At 38.0% G+C, this 19,375-nt stretch overlaps 1 protein-coding gene across 2 annotated transcripts in view; it reads right to left on the bottom strand.

The window, feature by feature from the left end:
- Positions 1-2,294: 2,294 nt before the first annotated feature.
- The window catches only part of LOC114662753 (TLE family member 5-like), a 169,802-nt gene continuing 152,721 nt past the window's right edge, over positions 2,295-19,375 (bottom strand). Inside the window, exons 3-7 of one of the 2 annotated variants that reach the window (XM_028816402.2) lie at positions 18,554-18,617; positions 12,119-12,163; positions 6,652-6,714; positions 5,962-6,036; positions 2,295-5,856 (exon numbers count right to left, since the gene is read on the bottom strand). In XM_028816402.2, coding sequence (XP_028672235.1) covers positions 5,629-5,856; positions 5,962-6,036; positions 6,652-6,714; positions 12,119-12,163; positions 18,554-18,617 — 475 coding nt within the window. In that variant the 3' untranslated portion in view covers positions 2,295-5,628. The remainder of the gene's footprint in view (positions 5,857-5,961; positions 6,037-6,651; positions 6,715-12,118; positions 12,164-18,553; positions 18,618-19,375) is intronic. The other variant, XM_028816403.2, reaches the window with a different exon arrangement.

Below are 19,375 nucleotides of genomic sequence, written 5' to 3'. Positions count from 1 at the left end.
TAAAATTGGTTTTAATCTGCACATGCTTGGAATTACGTCATTGGTTTCATATACCAAGTATGTGAGAGAAAAAAGTCTGTCTGACTTAAGTTTATATTAGTACCTCCCTAAGACATTAAAGCAAAGGCCGATTTTTTCTCTTCACTTAAGCACTTAACCATCTACAGCACCCAAGAAGTCACAGTTGGGTTGCAAAAAAGGGATAAAAACACTGCTATAAAGGAACACTTTTACATTATAGAAGAAAGCCTGACAAGAAGGGCTGGCACAACGAAATTTGTTGTTGAAAAAAGAAATTAAATTATTGATGACTAATTGATGATTTTTTTTTTTTATTCACACAATCAAAAACAGAAACTTGTTCATGTGTGCAATATATGATTGAAACCGACGCAGGCGCACTTCTGAGTAGCACTATAAGCCTCTTTCGTCTACTTCAAGACACAAGGTGACACACAAACATCACTGCATTTAAGAATACACAAATGTTCCCACAGACTTTCTCAATTTAAATATACAGTCCTCTCCTAAAGTATTGGAATGGCAAGGCAAATTCTCTTGTTTTTGCTGTACAATGAAGACATTTGGTTTTGAGATCAAAAGATGAATATGAGATGAAAGTTTAGAACATCGGCTTTTAGTTTGTGGTATTAACACCTTGTACAGACCACCCATTATTTTTTTTTTTGACAAGCAAAAGTACAGGGACATGTGACTGACAGGTGTGTTTTGTTACCCAGATGTGTCCGGTTAGATTGACTGTTTAAACAATAAACAGCTCTGAATATGAACTTTTTTCTTTACCCTGGAATGTTCCTTGTAATAAATGCATTTGTTGTTAAAAAGGTTAGACCAACATGAAAACCAAACAGCCGTCTTCAGAAGGAAAGCAAGTCGTTTTGAAGTTCAGCAAAAGAGGGAAAATCAATCTGAGGAATTGCACAAACATTGGGCATAGCCAATATAGAAATTCTGAAAAAGTCAGACCACTGGAACAACAGGCATCAAATGGGTTGGCCAAGCAAAACAATAACAGCTGATGATGAGAAACACTGTGAAAGCCATGAAGAAAACCGAAACACAACAGTTAGTGACATCATCAACAACCAACACAGGGCAGGGGTAAAGGTATCACCATCCACTGTTTGAAGAAGTCTTTACAGCAGAACTACAGAGGCCATACCACAAGATGAAAAAAAAGGTACAGAGAAAAGTACAGGAACAAGTATTGATGAGACCTGATAAGACCAAGATAACCTCTACCAAAGTGATGAGAATGCCAGAGTGTGGAGGAACATGGGTTCTGCACATGATCCAAAACATACAAGCTCATCTGTCAAGCCCGGTGAGGATAGTGTCACGGCTTGGTTTTGCAAGGCTGATTCTGGAACAGGCTCAATCATCTTTATTGATGGTTTAACTCACTGATGGTAGCAGCAAACTTAATTCAGAAGTCTACATAACCATTTTGTCTGAAAGTTTATAGAAAAATGCATCCAAACAAGGTGGAACTTCATCATGTGGCCAGACAATGATCCCAAACATGTTACCAACTTCAAAAAAGGACTTGCTCTGGGGGAAAAAGTGGAAGGTTTTAGACTGGCCAAATCTAATCACCAGACCTTAACCTAACTGAACTTGCTTTTCACTTCTTCAAGAGGAGACTGAAGGGGGAAAAAAAACCCAAAAGCAAGCAACAAAAAACGAGTGCTACAAAAGGTGCTATGTTCTATATGTTATTTAACACATATACTGTAGGTTCAATAACAGGAAATAACAGCTAACAATCTGAACTCTCATCTCATAATTATCATTTGATCTCAAACCCAAATGTCTTCAATGTTTAGTAAAAACCAAAGAATTGGACTTGCCATCAAAATGCTTTCGGAGGGGGCTGTAAGTTATTTTCATTTTCACTGCAACAAAGCGTACAATAATAAAGTACACAAGGGGTGTTGCTGCCGACCAGGATCTGCAAAAGCAAGACAAACACTTATTGACAGATTTTAACAGCTAAAAGATTTTCATCTTCTTCCTGTAATAATTTCATAACCAAAACTGAGGTCTCACTTACAACCAAAACCAAAAGCTGGCTGAATGGTCACATGTCTAGCATTACATTGCAAACATCTTCAGCATTGGGACTGACACTGAATTTCATTTTGTGTTTGGTAGGTGAAACCGACTTGCCAGGAATTTTTCTTTCACTTGAAAATCAGACCTTTAATACTGCATTCACAGTGTAATAGTGGAAAAAAACTTATGTCTTTAAGAAAAGACCACCCACCTGTACCTCCATTGATTTGTTTTTTATTTGTAAGGCACCATAAATATTTCCTTACTGCTGAACTGGTCATTTCTTTATAGTAAATGTTTTTTCGATGTTTTTAATTTTTTTTTTAAACCAAGCTATAGTATTGGTTTTAAACACAAATGACATACATTTGCCAAATACACACTGAATGTTTTACATACATACAACACAAAAAAGTATTAAAGAAAAAAGTTACAAAGCTTGAAAGATTACGATGCTTCATTAACACATTGATGAGGATATCGGCATTTTTATTGCCTTGTTTAGGCAGAAGCACAACTTGTTACAAACATGTCAGCTTTGACTAGGATGACCTATTCCAAAATACCCCCCATTCATTTTTTAAGACATTTTCAGCCATGCCCAGCATATCCCAGAAAATGTGGCAGGCTGGACTATTTTTGCATACATACAGGTAATAGTAATGTGAGGGTCTTTATTTATATGCAACCCCCCCTAACCACTTGCCTAGCAGTATGAAATTCGGCTTTCAGTCTCAAAGGCTATTTAGCAAAAGCATGATGAAATTAAAAGGAAAGCGGCAAGCAGGCAATTGGAGTAGGACAGGATACAGAGTGGAGGTGGGGGTTGGAAATGGAAAGGGGGGTGGTGCTTGAGAGAATGCACTGCTTTAAAACTAAACACTACATGCTGCTGATGAAAACATAACACCAACAGGTAGCACTTTTATTCTTCTTTTGAATAAACAAGGGCAGATTAACCACCTCATTGATCAATCCTTATTTAAAACCCTTGCGGCACAAAAGTGTTGAATTTGAAGAAAAAAAAATTGTGTTAATTAAAAATGACTGCTTAGAGCGTTCTGTATTATTTTCCTCATTCCAATGGGATGTGCTGCTTTTCTTTCTAAAATGGAGTTTCTTCAGGGAGGCATGGAATTGTATTACCAAAGATGATGGAATTTTCATCTAAGGAGGGCGATTAGTGTTGAAATTCAGAGAGCATTCTGATGTGATGACCTGCTTGCAGATTAGGGCCTAAGCTGAAGGGATCTGAGGTTCAGTATACTGAGGGTTGGATACAACAGACTTTTTATTCAGCAAGACATTTATGGTTAGATATGAGAAAGAGAAGAGGAAGTATGAATTAACCTGTCCAAATTACATAATTAAATTAACTACAGGCATATTCAAATTGTTATTCTACTAATAAGTCTAAGTTTTTCAATCTTATATTGTTTTTGTAATCTTATTTGTAGCAGGTGTAATGTTGCTGTCTATATCAGAGTTTATTTAACACCTTACTTATTCAGTATTCGGATGAATTCTGTCATGAGGCTGGCTTGCGACAGTCAGGTGGTGAAGGTGAGTGTTGGTGTGCCTTATGATGGACCGTGGTTGATCAGATATTGTTGGGTTTCTGTTGCTCCCGGAACAACATTGAAAAGGTGTTGTCAGAGGACTGTCATTCACCTTTAACCAATCAGCTTTAAAATTTGCCTCTGATATCATGAATAAGGTATACAGTGCTGAGAGACAAATGAATTTACATTTCTTACACTCAAAACCGGTTTACTTAAGATTTTAAATGATGAGAGATTTATTTGGCCAAGCTCATAGCATTTTGTGTATGTTTATGTGAATGAGGAAGGATCTTCTTTTTCTTCTACAATTGGGGGGATTTTAATTTCTTTTCCATATACTTCCTGATTTGTGATGTCAGAGGCAGAGTTTCAAGCTGATTGGCTGAAACAATTCAAAGCCAAAGCAGATTCATAGATGGACTGCCATCCCTACTCAGGCTGCTCCCTGCTTTGAGTCTACTGTTGCTGAGATAGACATCAACTACCACAGTCCTGCAAATGAAAAATAGGTTCATAAAATGGGCGAATAAATGAATGATTTACTGATTATTCACTTCTGTGTACATAAATGAGGATCTCTCAGAGGATACAGAGCTCAGGTGTACAACTGTTTTTATATTGGAAGAAGAATTAATGTATGGTACTTAGAAGCCTGATGGGAATTTAAAGCAGTAAATACATAATAATACTAAAAGTAAAAAAAAATGAAAGCAAGGTTTGAATTTGAAATCTCAGACTGATGACATTTAAGCAGCAAAACATTACAAATGAGAAATTCTGCAGGCAAACAGAATATGGAGGTCCCAAGGAGCCCCTACCAAAATGATGGGAAGAGCTCTATGTAGCACAAAAACAAAAGAAGCACTTATAGAAGTTCTATAGCAAATGAATGTCTGCAATAAATGTGCATGGTTGCTAACAATAATTATATCATTTTTATTAAATATGTATCTTAAAAGAATACTAATGGCGTTCCATAGGATGTGTAGTAGCGTTCATTTTGGCATTATAGGGGGCAAAGTGTTTATCTGAAAATTGTAACATTTTCCATTTCCTCTCAATGTGCAGCCTGACTGAGATCTGGGAGCTTCTAATTTCATTTTACCCCGCTGGCATGTATGGGCTAGAGATTGACCAGAGCGTCATTACATCAGTATACCTGCTATTAAATTTTGCTAGAGGTCGATATGCCGGTTCAGCGGCATTACCTTCTCTTTCACTGCATCCCAGCACATTACACCATGCAGCTCACACACTTCCATGTCAAAATGCTCTGGAGGGTGCACGTCCAAAAAACAGTCTGAAAGATGATTTAGTTTTTTTCCCATAGTTTCTCATTTTTGTTGTTATGCATTAATGGCATTAACGGCCGACTGCATGCTGGAGTTTCTTTTTATATAATCTAGTTTTAGAGCACACAGAGGCTAATTTTGTAATCAAAACTTTCTAACTTTTGTCATAAATGGCTCAACAAAAATTAACAAAAATGAATAAACATTAAAAGTAACAAATTAAACATTTACATCATCATCATCAGTTAAGAGGAAAACAAAAGGAAATGGGAAAATTTTGATCCTTTCAGCTTTACAATCCAAGCTGACAGGCTATTTTGAAAAGATGTGTAGGTAAAAATTGCAAAGCCTTCAAATATTCAAACAAACTTTTTCGATGCCACTTACTTTTACACTGGGCAAAAATAATATATAAAAAAGATTTACACTTCATCTTAAAGATGTGGTTCCATGCCAGAGCAAAAGTACAAGTGGAAGTTGCAAGGCTTGTACCTGACGGGAATGGAGAGGACAATATTTATAATCTGCTTCAGCAAATATCACCCTTGCTCCAGATACAGCTGTTTCTGTGTCATCAGCCCATTCAAAACAAAAAGGTATAAGGGAAACAATAAAGAAAAAAAAAACAAAGAGCTTGAGATAGAAAGAGAGAGAGAAAGAGCAAAATCTGCCACCCTGCTGCACTTTGGGCAGGGATGTTAATCTGATTTGTCGCCTTCCTCGTCTCGGTGGCTATCACCCCCATCACGTGCTGTCTTCTCTTCCTTTGCCAAGTGAGCTTGTGAAGCTAGGATGCTGGACAGCGAAAACAGACCTGAGCTGCTGGTAACAGCAGGCAGGGTCGGAGGAGTCAAGCCCAGAGGCAGAGGGGTCATTGGCAAGGCCAGGCCCTGGAGCTGAGACAACTGGTGTGCCTGGAGTTGCTGCTGCATATAAAGCAAAAAAGAACGTGAACAAAATTAATAGTTTAGAAGTGATGCAGTATAAGAAATAAACTCTTCACACTACTCATCCTAAAAAGGCTTGCATACCCGAATGATGGAGTTCATCTCTGGGGGAGTCACCTGTTTGGCCCTCTCAATGGCTCCTAGGACCTGCTGTTGGTGCTGTTATGTAAAAAGAGGGGAAAAAACAGAGTGAGTCCATTAAATAAATGAAACAGGGTGTGAGACTAAAAAAAAGTGTTCAAACCATGTCTTTAAAGTGTTCAGGCAGTAACAACTTGGTCTAGCCTCACCTACAATTCTAGGTCTGGGCCAGAAGAGTTAGTGTTAACAAAACTTCATACTGTATGCATTTCATACTTGCATTAAAGCCAAACTCCTGTCCTATCAAAATAATCAAATTTATTCCCAGAAGCACATAAGCCAACATTCATTTGGCACCAGCCCAGGATCTAAATGTCCACCCTATTGCTCATACAGTACAATAAGCCCAGTGTCTGCCGACTCTTTATTAACCTAATAACCATACAACTGTCTTCCCTCTTAGTATGAAAGACTCAAACTATGTTGACCTTATCTTGTGAATACTGAGAGAAATGCTTAGCAACTGTAAATACCCTGTACAGGAGACACAGTCTGTCTGCTGCAAGGCACGAAAGATAAACAGAATGCACATCTGCCACTCTGGAATGCTTTAATGAATGCAATAAGCATTTGTCCTTCCCAAGACAGCTGCCCTACTCCTTCAATGTGTTCAAAGAGGTGACCCTTTCTTACCTCTTGAGACAGGTAGGGCAGGACTTGAGCGCAGATACCATTTAATCTTTTCACAATTTCTGCCTGCAGGGAAAATACAAAAAGGAGAGAAAAAGTGAGAGTTCAGGGACAGTTCTATGTGATTTACTGGCCTGGAGCTAAAGACAAACAGTAGCAGGATGAATTCTTCTCTTTGGTTCTGTGTGATTATGTTGTAATGTGTAGGGAGTGTGGTCTAAAAGTTAAGGAACTAGACTTGACACCTTAAGGTTGCTGTTCCAAACAATAAGCTTTAATATAGCACAGTTAATAGCATACCTTATCATTACAACTTTTACAGTGTGTGAACAACAGTAGTCGCACTTGAGCCACCCCAAAATAAGAGTGAACTCTAAGAGAGATTAATCATATACAGTAGAACTCAAGGGAATGACAAGAATACAAAAAACCTAGAAAATAATAAATCTTGATGCCTTTCTTGACCTCCCTTTATAAAGCTATCTACTTGGCGAGGCGGCTGCTTCACTAACCTCCTTAGTACCACACAAAGCCACTTTTCTCATTTCCTGTGATACTATAGTCTTTCATCCCCCTGCCAACCAGACTCTTGCCAACTATGAAACTCTTGACTCCAAGGTCACCTTAAGGTCTGACATGGAGGAGCTTGAAATGTCTAGGCAGTCATCACTGTTTGGATCTTCCCCACAAACACTTCCAAAGTCAGGAATACATTCTGGAAATTAATGAGAGATGGAATCCAACATCCTGCTCTGGTGGCCCCAGGGATTCAAATAACCCTAAACTTCAGATTCCAGATGAAGAAATACTTCAACAAAAAATTTGTAATAGGCTACTTACTCCATGCACTTTGTAGCCAAAGCTGAAATCAATTTTTAATTTCATGTTTTCATGCACAATAGAGATAACAACGTTTCTGAAATTATTGGGATCTATGGGGATTAAAACTGGACAACACCAAGCATATAAAAAAGTCATGAAAAAACTCATGTTTCTCATGTTACATAATCCACAGGTCAAGTCATCCATTCGTATGCTCATAATATCCCAAACACATATATTTTTACTAAAATAGTGTTGGATAACCACTTACGCAAAACTAGGTTTTTTTCCTACCTTGCACCCCATGTTTGCTGGGATAGACTCCAGCCCACTGTGACCCTGCTCAGGACTAAGTGGGCTTAGAAAATGGTACGGTATGACACTTCTGCAAAACACTGTCATGAATCAAAATGGAGCACAGTCAAGCACATCTGAGCATTTAAATTGAAGATTCATTTCCCTGCCTCATTCAGTGGTCTTGAGTCTAGTCCAGTAATGGCTTATTCAATGGCTAACATTTTCCTTAAAATGACATTAACAAAAAGCGTATGCTGAAGGACATGTAAAACTAAACAGTAAAATAAAGTGAAAACATTATCAGGAAGAGAATATGCCTCCTACCTCTGCAGACCCAAAATGGTTCAACAAGCAGAAGGTCAACTCAGTGATGCTGCTAAATAATCCCGGGGTACTCCAGTTTTTGCTCATAGATATGACTATAAATATAACAATGGGAGGTGGTTCTACAATTCAAATGCTTGTTTGTGCATGTGTGCCTTCCATTTTCACTGCACAAGAGTGTTTTGTGGAGGTGGTTTATTTAACAATATCTTAGTAAATATAAATGTGTTTGGAACATTGTGAGCGTACAACTGGATGACTTTATATGTGGATTATGTGACACAACAACAGTATCAGAAAGTTTGTTAAATCTGGTCTGTCTGAAAACATGAGACAAAAAAAAAAAAATTCTTGGCCATGACTGCAAACTACATTCTGTAAGTAATACTTACATACATATATACACACACATACATACATTATATATATATATATATATATATATATATATATATTACAGTATATATACACACACATATGGATTATGTGATACAGATAACGAGCCTAGTTTTATATTATTTGCTTTTGTCCACTGTTGGTCATGACAAACTCCAATTATACCAGAAATGTTGTCATCTCCAATCTACATGGAAACTTAAAATTTTTTTTTTGTCCATCAAACTACACAGTGTAAGAAACATAAAAATATATATCACTCTGCTCAAAGTATTCCTTTAAAGAGTCATGAAGTGCCACAGTAGCCTGCCCTCTCTTGCCATCTATTTGTTACTATCACTATGCTGCTAGAATAAAATCTTCCAGGGCACATTCTGAACAGTTATTTTTTAAACATCTCATTGAGAGCACCATTCTCTCCGGACATATTTCTAATGCCAGGGCTGTATTTTTTTTCCAATAGTGCCCTCTTGTGCCTATACAATTAGTACCCACCTAGTCATTCTCTACAAAGGCTCAAAATAATATAATGTACACTATGATAATGTACACTTAACGTGTCCTTAAGTGTTTAAAGTGCCACTCAACATGTTAAACATAAATGATATAAATTAAAAGTGCTTAACCATTTGAACAATTTTCACAGACATGACTATGTGCAGACACATTAATATACACAAGTAAAAGTCTAGAGAAATCAAAACTACTTCCTGCACTGACTCATTTTGAGACCCTGAGAAAATGAACTTAACTTACTAGCATGCCACTTCCTGAAATATTGAAACAACTGAACTTATTGTGCATGATGATATATAAATTGTGTTTTAGCCAAGCATTTCCTTAGGAAATAACTAGCATATTATTATAATGCTTGGGTTAAGAAAAAGTGTTATAAGTGCAATGATGAGGCCATGGTTTAGATGGTGGGTGGTGGTGTTAGCAAGTTCTCAATGATCTGATCTCAGTGACCAAATTAAGCTGGTCTATGATACCTTTGCTCTGCAAATGATTGGTACCAAAGTTAGGAAGCACTACTTAAAATGGATTTCAATTTCCAGGAGCCAAGGGAGTATTGCACAATGGGGTAGCTTTGGCTCTAGGTGAAAGGGTTGCTTGGATGAAGAAGAAGAGGCACGGAGTTTTTATTGCTTTAACCTGTCAGTTTGATTACAATAGCATTTATCCTCAGGATTAGTTTTTGCTGAATTTGTGTTCTTGTCCTATGCCTGCTTGTTAATGTAGTTTCATCTGAGTTGGAAAAATGACTTCATCTTTGGAGCGCTTCACGCTTTTACAAATCTTCACTAAAGAACTTTGTCATAGTAGGACAAAACTTCACATTAAATTCAGGAGTTGTTCACAGGGGATTTCACTTCACTCACCATCTTCATCTGCATCGGTAAAACCAGACTGTGTCCTGTGTGTTTGTTTAGTGCCTAGTATTTTGTTGGTTTAATTAATTAATTATCGCCATTGGGTTTATTTTGTTGCGTTTCTGCTTAGGTGTTTTTTGGTTAATTGTTTTTTGCACTCATTATTTTTTTTAATACATTCTTTAATGTTGATTTAATTAAATTGCTATATTATGTGTCTCTGTGCATGAGTGTGTCTGAGCCAAGTCAAGGCTGGGTGCATTCCTGGATTAACTGAAATAAAATAAATAAATCACTGTTTAAAGCAGGAAGGATCCAAGTGACTTGTGGTCGCTACAGACTTTAGATAGGAGCCAGGAAACTAACACACACCCTTCTGTTTCCCTGTTTCATACCTCACATTATTAGAAGTCATGTCTTTTGAAGGTGCAGTGCAGTGCGAGAACCTTGAACTAAGTGCACCTCTTGTGGACATGATTCTGGTGTCTAGGGAATGCCACGTCATGGTCAGAACCCCTCTTGAAGAGGAGCCGATCCTGCTGGATTTCTTGTGCATCTCCATTCCGGAGCCTGCGAAGACCAGCAAGAGATGGATTCTACAAGTCTTGATGCTGCACTTAGTGTAACCGGAAGCTCAGGTTGACATCATCACCTGCATCTTTATAAATAGGGATGAGACTGTCCATATTAATACAGGCTGCTACACCAATATGAGTGATTCTTGAAAATAATCATTGATGTTGGGAGAAGCTGTACTTTCCAAAGATGATTAACAGGAAAATTTAAAATCTACACTTAGCAGATGGATGGCCCTGAGATTGTGCATGCCCTTAAAAATACTAAATAGCAAACCACGATTAATTTCACTTTTATTAAGGACTGTAGCTTGAATTTCACACATAGGTTGTTGCTTCCAGTCTTGACAAGGAAAGTGGAAATTTTGCAGCCAGCAGAATGTCAAAAATCTGTTACTAAATAACAGAATGTAACATTTTCAAACTTGATTAATACAATTCAGTGTCAGGGTGAAATGGAGCCCAGACAATCTTCATTTTGTTGGCTTGTTTTACTTTTATGTAGAAGGGGATATGAAGTTATTTTCTGACAAGTTAAACATTCAAAACGTTAAAGATTAAGCGGCAAATGTGATGAGACCGATTTATAAAGCATGAATTTAAAAGCAGAGCCATAAGAATTTGTCTAGTTTTATGCTGAAGCCTCCACAAGATGAACATGAACAGCAAATGAGCTCTGCTAGAGTAATGAAAGGGTAAATAGGTGTGTGGGTGTGCATGTGTGTGAGTGCTACTCCAAAGATGAATTTCTACTGAAAGTAATCATGAAAAGTCCCCATCAATTTCTTAAACTGCCCAGGAAGATAGTACCTACAATTTTTTCATGCTTTCTTTTTATTTAATAAATGTCAAAAAGGCGTGACAAATGACACACAACAGCCTCCTCTGATTTCCTATGTCAACACCCTCTGTGTACAATTTATTTGGCTGCTGGCAATTACTTCAGGGGAAAGTGGGCTCTCTGTAAATTTCACTGGTGTGGTAGTAGAAGGCAGCTGGTGAAAATAAATAAATAATTAATACTCCCACCCCATAAACTGATTTAGGTTGCAGGGGCCTATTTCAAAAGGAATAAAAATAGACATTAAATAAAGAGTACAATTAAATATAACCCAAAAATGGATCTGGAAAAAACATTTTAATAGCAGAAGTGATATGATTTAACAAAAGTATTAAGTAACATAATATTCTTAAACCTCAATAATCCAATTTAAGGGCACAAGGGCTTAAGTCTACCTTGGCAACACTGGCACATACAGAAATCCAACCATGGAGAGAGGAGTTGGTGCATGGCTAAACCTAACTGCCCTCACAAAGGGGAGGGACACACTGGAATTCACAATTACTTAAAATGCACAGCTTTGGGTATGTAGGAGGAAAACCCGTGGAGACAATGACTGATTGTAGAACTGATATACAGGACTGCCTAACTGTGCTGCAAAAAATACTAAATAATAAACTAAAAATACTAATTGCAGTTTCATTGGATTGGCAGAGGATGTTTAATGCCAATAATTATAATTTTTCCCCCTTACAGACATTTCCTGCAACTTGATCCAGTTTAAACGGTCATAAAAAATACATTCAACTTAGATTTCATAAAAACACATTTTAACCTAGATTTGCTAGCAAGGGGTCAAGCCAGTATTTCATATTTTCTTACTCCCTATAAAAATCACTTACCTGCTTGTGCATCTCAATGTTTAAACCATACGACATTTCATAATACTGTTAAAAAAAAAACAAAAAACAAAAAAGAAAAAAATAAACAGGATTAGCATAAGGTAGGACTGGTAATGTTTTACATACTGAAGGCCTTTTAAGAATAAAATGTGCTGCACTATCTCTGGAAATTTTATTGCATCTACAGAGATATCTCCATCTGGGAACTCAGGTACCCCATTTAAAGATCTGCTACTTTTCTACTCAAGGGGACATGGTTTCCCAATTAAAGGTCAGAGGCCTCCCACTCAAGGGATTGAGCTCTAATACTAAAGGGTCAGTTTTTTTTCTGCTCAGTCTCGAACATAGTGTTCCCTGCTTTCTCTAGCAGGGCAGCTCTGAGAAAGATGCTTTTGAATTTTATTAAATCTGAGAGAATAGTAACGGAGTCGAGTTTGATTGAAGATTAGTTAAATTTTCTTCCGTTTTATTTGTTGCTAAAGGACTCAAAATCTGCTTGTACTTTATGAATAAAGTGTGCTTTTAAAAAGGCATGTTTATCAACTTTATTTGTATAGCTCAGAATCCAAAGTGTGACACATTTATATTTCTCTATATATGAATACTGTATACATGGATAGTTAAGTGAGCAGAAGATGAACTGATTACTGAAAGACATAAACTTAAAGATGACACATTTCTTTTATACTTTAGACAAAACAACATTTGTATTTCTATTATTCACAGGAACAAAATACCAAAAAAATGAAAAGGGCCTGAAGCAAAAGTATGGGCAATCAGCATGGTCAATACTTAGTAAACCCCCTTTGGCAATTTTCTCAGCTTGTAAACTCTTTTTGTACTGAGTCAAGAGTCTTCCAGTTCTTACTTGGGGTAAGTTTCACTCATTCATCCTTCTAAAAGGCTTCTCATTCTAGAAGACTTTTGGGCCGTCTTGCGTGCACTGCTCTTTTGTGATTTATTCATAGATTTTCAACGACGTTTATGTCGGGTTTGTGGGTGATAATGACTCTGAAGGTCTTGGAAAAACTGCTAGCTTGTACCTCTTGAGGTTTTCCATTGCAGACTTTGAGGTGTGTTTTAGATCGTTATCTTGTTGTAGAACCCATCCTCTTTTGAACAGATGGTGTGATGTTTGCTTCCAGAATTTGCTGGTATTTATTTGAATCCATTCTTCCCTCTACCAGGGACATGTTACCTATGCCACTGGCTACAATACAAGCCCAAAACCTAATCAATCTACCGCCATGTTTAATAGTTGGAAACGTGTTCTTTTCCTGGAATTCAGTGCCCTTTTTACTCCAAACATACCTTTGCACATTGTGGCCGAAAAGTTCTATTTTGGCTTCATCAGTCCACAGGACTTGTTTCCAAAATGCATCAGGCTTGTTAAGATGTTCATTTGCAAACTTCAGGTGCTGAATTTTGTGCCTAGGATGCAGGAAAGGTTTTCTTCTGCTAATTTTACCATGAAGGTCGTATCTGTTCAGTTGTCGCTGCACAGTAGAACAGAGCACCACCACTCCAGAGTCTGATAAATCTTTCTGAAAGTCTTTTGCAGTCAAATGGGAGTTTTGTATTTCCCTTTGTAGCAATCTAACAAGCAGTTCTTTCAGAAAGTTTTCTTGGTCTTCCAGACCTCAACTTGACCTCCACTATTCCTGTTAACTGACATTTCTTAATAACATTACGAACTAAGAAAACAGTTACCTGACAACATTTTGCTATCTTCTTGTAGTCTTCACCTGCTTTGTGAGTATCAGTTATTGTTTCAGAATGCTAAGCAGCTGCTTAGTGGAGCCCATGGCTGCTGATGTTTGGGACAAGGTTTGAGGAGTCTGAGAATTGATGCATCTTTGCAATTTACATCACTTTGGGTTTCCTAACGATGACCGTGAACAAGCCATAGCCCTAATGAGCTAATGAAGGTATAAGACCTTGGCAAAAGTTAACTGAGATCTTAAAACATATTGGGGTGCCAAAACCTCTGCATGGTGCCAATTTTCTTTTTTCACTGAACAATTGTACAAAGCAAAAATGATACACTATGCTTGAATAAAATGCTGAAGAGAAATATTTCATCTTTAACTTTATGCCTTTTGGTGAATAGTTCAACTTCTGCTCACTTAACTATTCAGAGTAACAGGTATTTTAAGCAAGGGTGCCCAAACATTTTGCAACTAATATATATATATATATATATATATATATACAGTGCATCCAGAAAGTATTCACAGCACATCACTTTACAGCCTTATTCCAAAATGGATTAAATTCATTTTTTTCTTCAGAATTCTACACAATACACCCCATACTGACAACGTGAAAAAAGTTTACTTGAGGTTTTTGCAAATTTATTAAAAATAAAAAAACTGAGAAATCACATGTACATAAGTACTCACAGCCTTTGCTCAATACTTTGTCGATGCACCTTTGGCAGCAATTACAGCCTCAAGTCTTTTTGAATATGATGCCACAAGCTTGGCACACCTATCCTTGGCCAGTTTCGCCCATTCCTCTTTGCAGCACCTCTCAAGCTCCATCAGGTTGGATGGGAAGCATTGGTGCACAGCCATTTTAAGATCTCTCCAGAGATGTTCAATCGGATTCAAGTCTGGGCTCTGGCTGGGCCACTCAAGTACATTCACAGAATTGTCCTGAAGCCACTCCATTGATATCTTGGCTGTGTGCTTAGGGTCGTTGTCCAGCTGAAAAATGAACCGTCGCCCCAGTCTGAGGTCAAGAGTGCTCTGGAGCAGGTTTTCATCCAGGATGTCTCTGTACATTGCTGCAGTCATCTTTCCCTTTATCCTGACTAGTCTCCCAGTCCCTGCCGCTGAAAAACATCCCCACAGCATGATGCTGCCACCACCATGCTTCACTGTAGGGATGGTGTCAGGTTTCCTCCAAACGTGACGCCTGGCATTCACACCAAAGAGTTCAATCTTTGTCTCATCAGACCAGAGAATTTTTTTTCTCATGGTCTGAGGGTCCTTCAGGTGCCTTTTGGCAAACTCCAGGTGGGCTGCCATGTGCCTTTTACTAAGGAGTGGCTTCTGTCTGGCCACTCTACCATACAGGCCTGATTGGTGGATTGCTGCAGAGATGGTTGTCCTTCTGGACGGCCAGCTCTAGGAAGAGTCCTGGTGGTTTTGAACTTCTTCCACTTACAGATGATGGAGGCCACTGTGCTCATTGGGACCATCAAAGTAGCAGAAATTTTTCTGTAACCTTCCCCAGATTTGTGCCTCGAGACAATCCTGTCTCGGGGGTCTACAGACAATTCCTTTGACTTCATGCTTGGTTTGTGCTCTGACATGAACTGTCAACTGTGGGACCTTATATAGACAGGTGTGTGTCTTTCCAAATCATGTCCAGTCAACTGAATTTAACACAGGTAGACTCCAATTAAGCTGCAGAAACATCTCAAGGATGATCAGGGGAAACAGGATGCACCTGAGCTCAATTTCGAGCTTCACGGCAAAGGCTGTGAATACTTATGTACATGTGCTTTCTCAATTTTTTTATTTTTAATAAATTTGCAAAAACCTTAAGTAAACTTTTTTCACGTTGTCATTATGGGGTGTTGTGTGTAGAATTCTGAGGAAAACAAATGAATTTTTTTGGAATAAGGCTGTAACATAAAAAAATGTGGAAAAAGTGATGCGCTGTGAATACTTTCCGGATGCACTATATATATATATATATATATATATATATATATATATAGTTGTGTATATATACTAGCCTATACTACACTACTAGAATATATTTAAGAATACAGTATTTGAGATCTCTTGCCCTATGTGTACCTTCAGCGCCTTTCCTCTGTATCGTCATGCATCTGAACCTCTCTTAACCTGAGCTTCCTTTATTAAGCATGTTCCTGTAAAGCCTGTACTTACTCCTCCAACTGAGCCAAAAGAGCAAAACTGACCAATTATATTGTTCAGAGGGACTGGACATAAACACAGAGCAGAGCTCATCTTATTATACATTAGATATATACACACACAAACTGTGTATTTCAATTCAGTTTACCTTTGTATAGCACTCTTCATTGAGCTGTATCAGGTTTACAGTGAGATGCAAATACAAACTTTACAAATTACTAATTACATAAAGAGTACACATAAACACAATGATTTCCTTAAACAGACGAGAAGATAAAGTAGCTGTAACTGAATAACATAATGGAGTCCAGCAATATCAATACATAAATAAATACAGTTGTTCCACTTTATTCAACTATTCATTATCCAGATTTCTGATACAACTCTTGGTTTTCTTTGCCAAAAATTCATTATCCTGACCACTTTATTGTCGTAAGGTACATTTCATCTGATGCACCTCTGGGATTTCTTGTACTAGTCTTGCGCAGTGGTTGCATCTATCATAAAATATCTGTGTAATCTTGAATAATGGCTCTAAAAAGGTGAAAAAACTTGGAAACAATTGAAAAACGAGTGCAATTTCTTTCCCACAAATTTCATAACTACATTTTGCTGTGAGTCAAGTCCACTGTTCTAGTTGGCCTTGGAAGTGAACTTTCCCTTTGCATGAGAGAAGTAAATACTTGGTTTCTATCATTTATCCTGAATGCAGCCTAATGTATCGAAACATTCTCATTAATGACCTAATTAATGGTTTTTAAATTAGGTAATTGATGTATGAACTGTTGTATATCATTGAGAAATCAAGACTTGATGAATGTGTGCTTTAGTGATATTTGGGGAAATTGAGGAGGATTTTCTTATGGTCTGGGAATGTATTATTTTTCCCATTTAATGCAATGGGAAATATTTTTTTGATATCTAGTTACTTATTTGTCAATACACACACATCCACATATATGTGTATATATATTGTATATATATACTAACACGTATTTAATTAATACCTCTTCCACTTTTTTCAAATTATCAACTAAAAATGTTTTACAGTAGTTTCAATCTTGTGACTGTGGAAATCTTTCTTATACATTCAGGATTTACTGGATCGCATCTGGTCAAATATATAAACCAAAAAGAAGAAGATGATGACAAAGAATGGAAAAAAAATTGGCTAAAGATCTCTCAGGAGACATCCTTGTTAAAAGCGAGAGCCAGTAAACAAGCCTGCCCACGCCAGATATAAGCACACCTTTAACAGGATTTAATGTAAAAGGAAGAAAAAAATGATTGAGTGTCTAGCGTGGCAGCCATTAATGGCAACTTGAATGGATTTCCAAATCCTAAAGCAATTACAGCGCATGGCAGAGCGGAAAGCCCAGCTGAGCTTCAAGAGTGTGAAATCCAATAGCCTATTAGATAGCATCCCACCTTTTTTTTTTTTTTTTTTTTTTGATGTGTCAGTTTGACGCTGAAGCAAGTCGGGGATTAGATCAGATTATATCGTTAAACGGATCAATTAGACGCAAACATCAGACGGCTACGCAGGCAGGGCCAGTGACAATGAGATTAGGCAGATCAACAAATTATACAGACTGCAGAAGGGCCATAGGCTGGAGGTAGGGGCATCCCTACACCAAAAGATGGGCACTGAAATGAATATTCACACAACCACATAAAATTTAGGGCAAATATGGATTAAAGGATACATTTTTGGGGTGCCTTGTCCATGTGTGCCCACGATTGCTGGTACAGCTCCAGATGCCCCGCAATCCAGCCCTAGAGCAGGCTAGGAAAATGAATGGATGGATGGATGAATTATTTGACGGTATTGTTGGTAACTGTTCAATTTGGCAGCTGATGATAAAAGCACACTCTGATCTTCAAAGTGAGCCGTCAGATGAGATGCCCGTCATGATAGTGGCTGGTGCATCAGCTTTACTTCACAAAAAAAACGTGCTGAGGATTACAGAGACTCTCAACTGAAGGCTGTGACTGGAATGTTGAAGACCGTAAATGTAATACTTTTTTGCAACTAGATGTTCTTGATATATCTACAGCATGTATCATTCTGGTTCCCCACTCTCTTAAAAGCTATGGAATTGTGGTGCTGCTAGAGGCATGGCTGTCTTAATGTATGGGCACAATAAGCACTGGCCGGGGGCCCACAATGTTTCTGATGCTTATGTATGTTTCTGCTTTGCTATCAAAACAGGGGCCCCAGCTCACTACTTTGTTTGACGGTCTATGATACTGGTAAAACGGCCATGGCTAGAGGGATATACATGGCACCCAATGCCCTCAATGCCTGCTCAGCTAGGAAAGCCCTACAGTCTTCTACCAGACTTACACAGGTACATCAGTCCCATTAAACATAACTTAATGGTCCCAAAATGCACAAAATTCCTACTGGGTAAAGACAAATTAGTAATTTCAGACCAATAATTGGTGGATAATACAAAGACAGTTCAGAGCTACTAACTAAATCCCTCTGCACTACAACAGTAAGGATAACTACAGCCATTCCCGAAACTGCCACACTCACCATAATGTAGTGACGCTGCATTTCAGACTTCTCAGTGGCAAGCTTGTCACACTCCAACTTTAAGCTGCAAGGGAGAAAAAAAAAAGTAAATATGAGATAAAACTCATGTGTCAGTAGAGAGTCAGAGAACGTCATCTGCATTTTTGTGAGATGGACCAAGTCAGCGCTGACAGAGGCTACCAAGAGAGGTGGAATCTTAGTAATTTTTGACACTGCCCATCCTCAGTTAACCTTGTGAGTATTCAGCCTGGTTTGGCTGTTTCTTGCTGGAGAGTAGGATAGAATTACTTGAGTATAACAGTGGCATCAAATATCTTATGCTATGACACTGGTTCACTGGAAACAGTTAATAGGAGTGTAGGATTGTCAGCAGGACTGCTTCTGCTTACCAGAGGCCCAGATGACATCACATTTTTGTACAACAAATGAGGAAATACAGTAGGAACCAGAAAGCATTAGTAGCAGCAGCACACCATTGCGATTCTAAACACAGGCACGTCATAGTGTTCCTGGATTAATGGAAGGAACAGAAGAGGCATGCATTAGGCCAAAAAATGGTGGGAATTTCAGACCATTTGGGTAAGTCCTGACATTAAAGCTTTTAGTGACTAGGTGACCATGAACAGTACACACATTCTGCCTAGAGTCAGGAGCAGAATGGTAGCAAAGGTTTACTGGTCAAAAGGAATTAAATAGTGAAAGTTGACAAGATTCCAGCAGTTGTGTGGACAGCTCAGAGCCTTTCACATATCTGAAAATTTTGTTCCTGTGAGCAAGGAGCAGCCACAAATGTTACAGATAACATTAATATTGTAATGTATT

This window comes from Erpetoichthys calabaricus, chromosome 12, assembly GCF_900747795.2.
Source record: "Erpetoichthys calabaricus chromosome 12, fErpCal1.3, whole genome shotgun sequence".
Classification (NCBI taxonomy): Eukaryota; Metazoa; Chordata; class Cladistia; order Polypteriformes; family Polypteridae; genus Erpetoichthys; species Erpetoichthys calabaricus.
The sequence above is the reverse complement of the archived record's forward strand: the minus strand, read 5'-3'. Positions and strand labels throughout refer to the sequence as shown.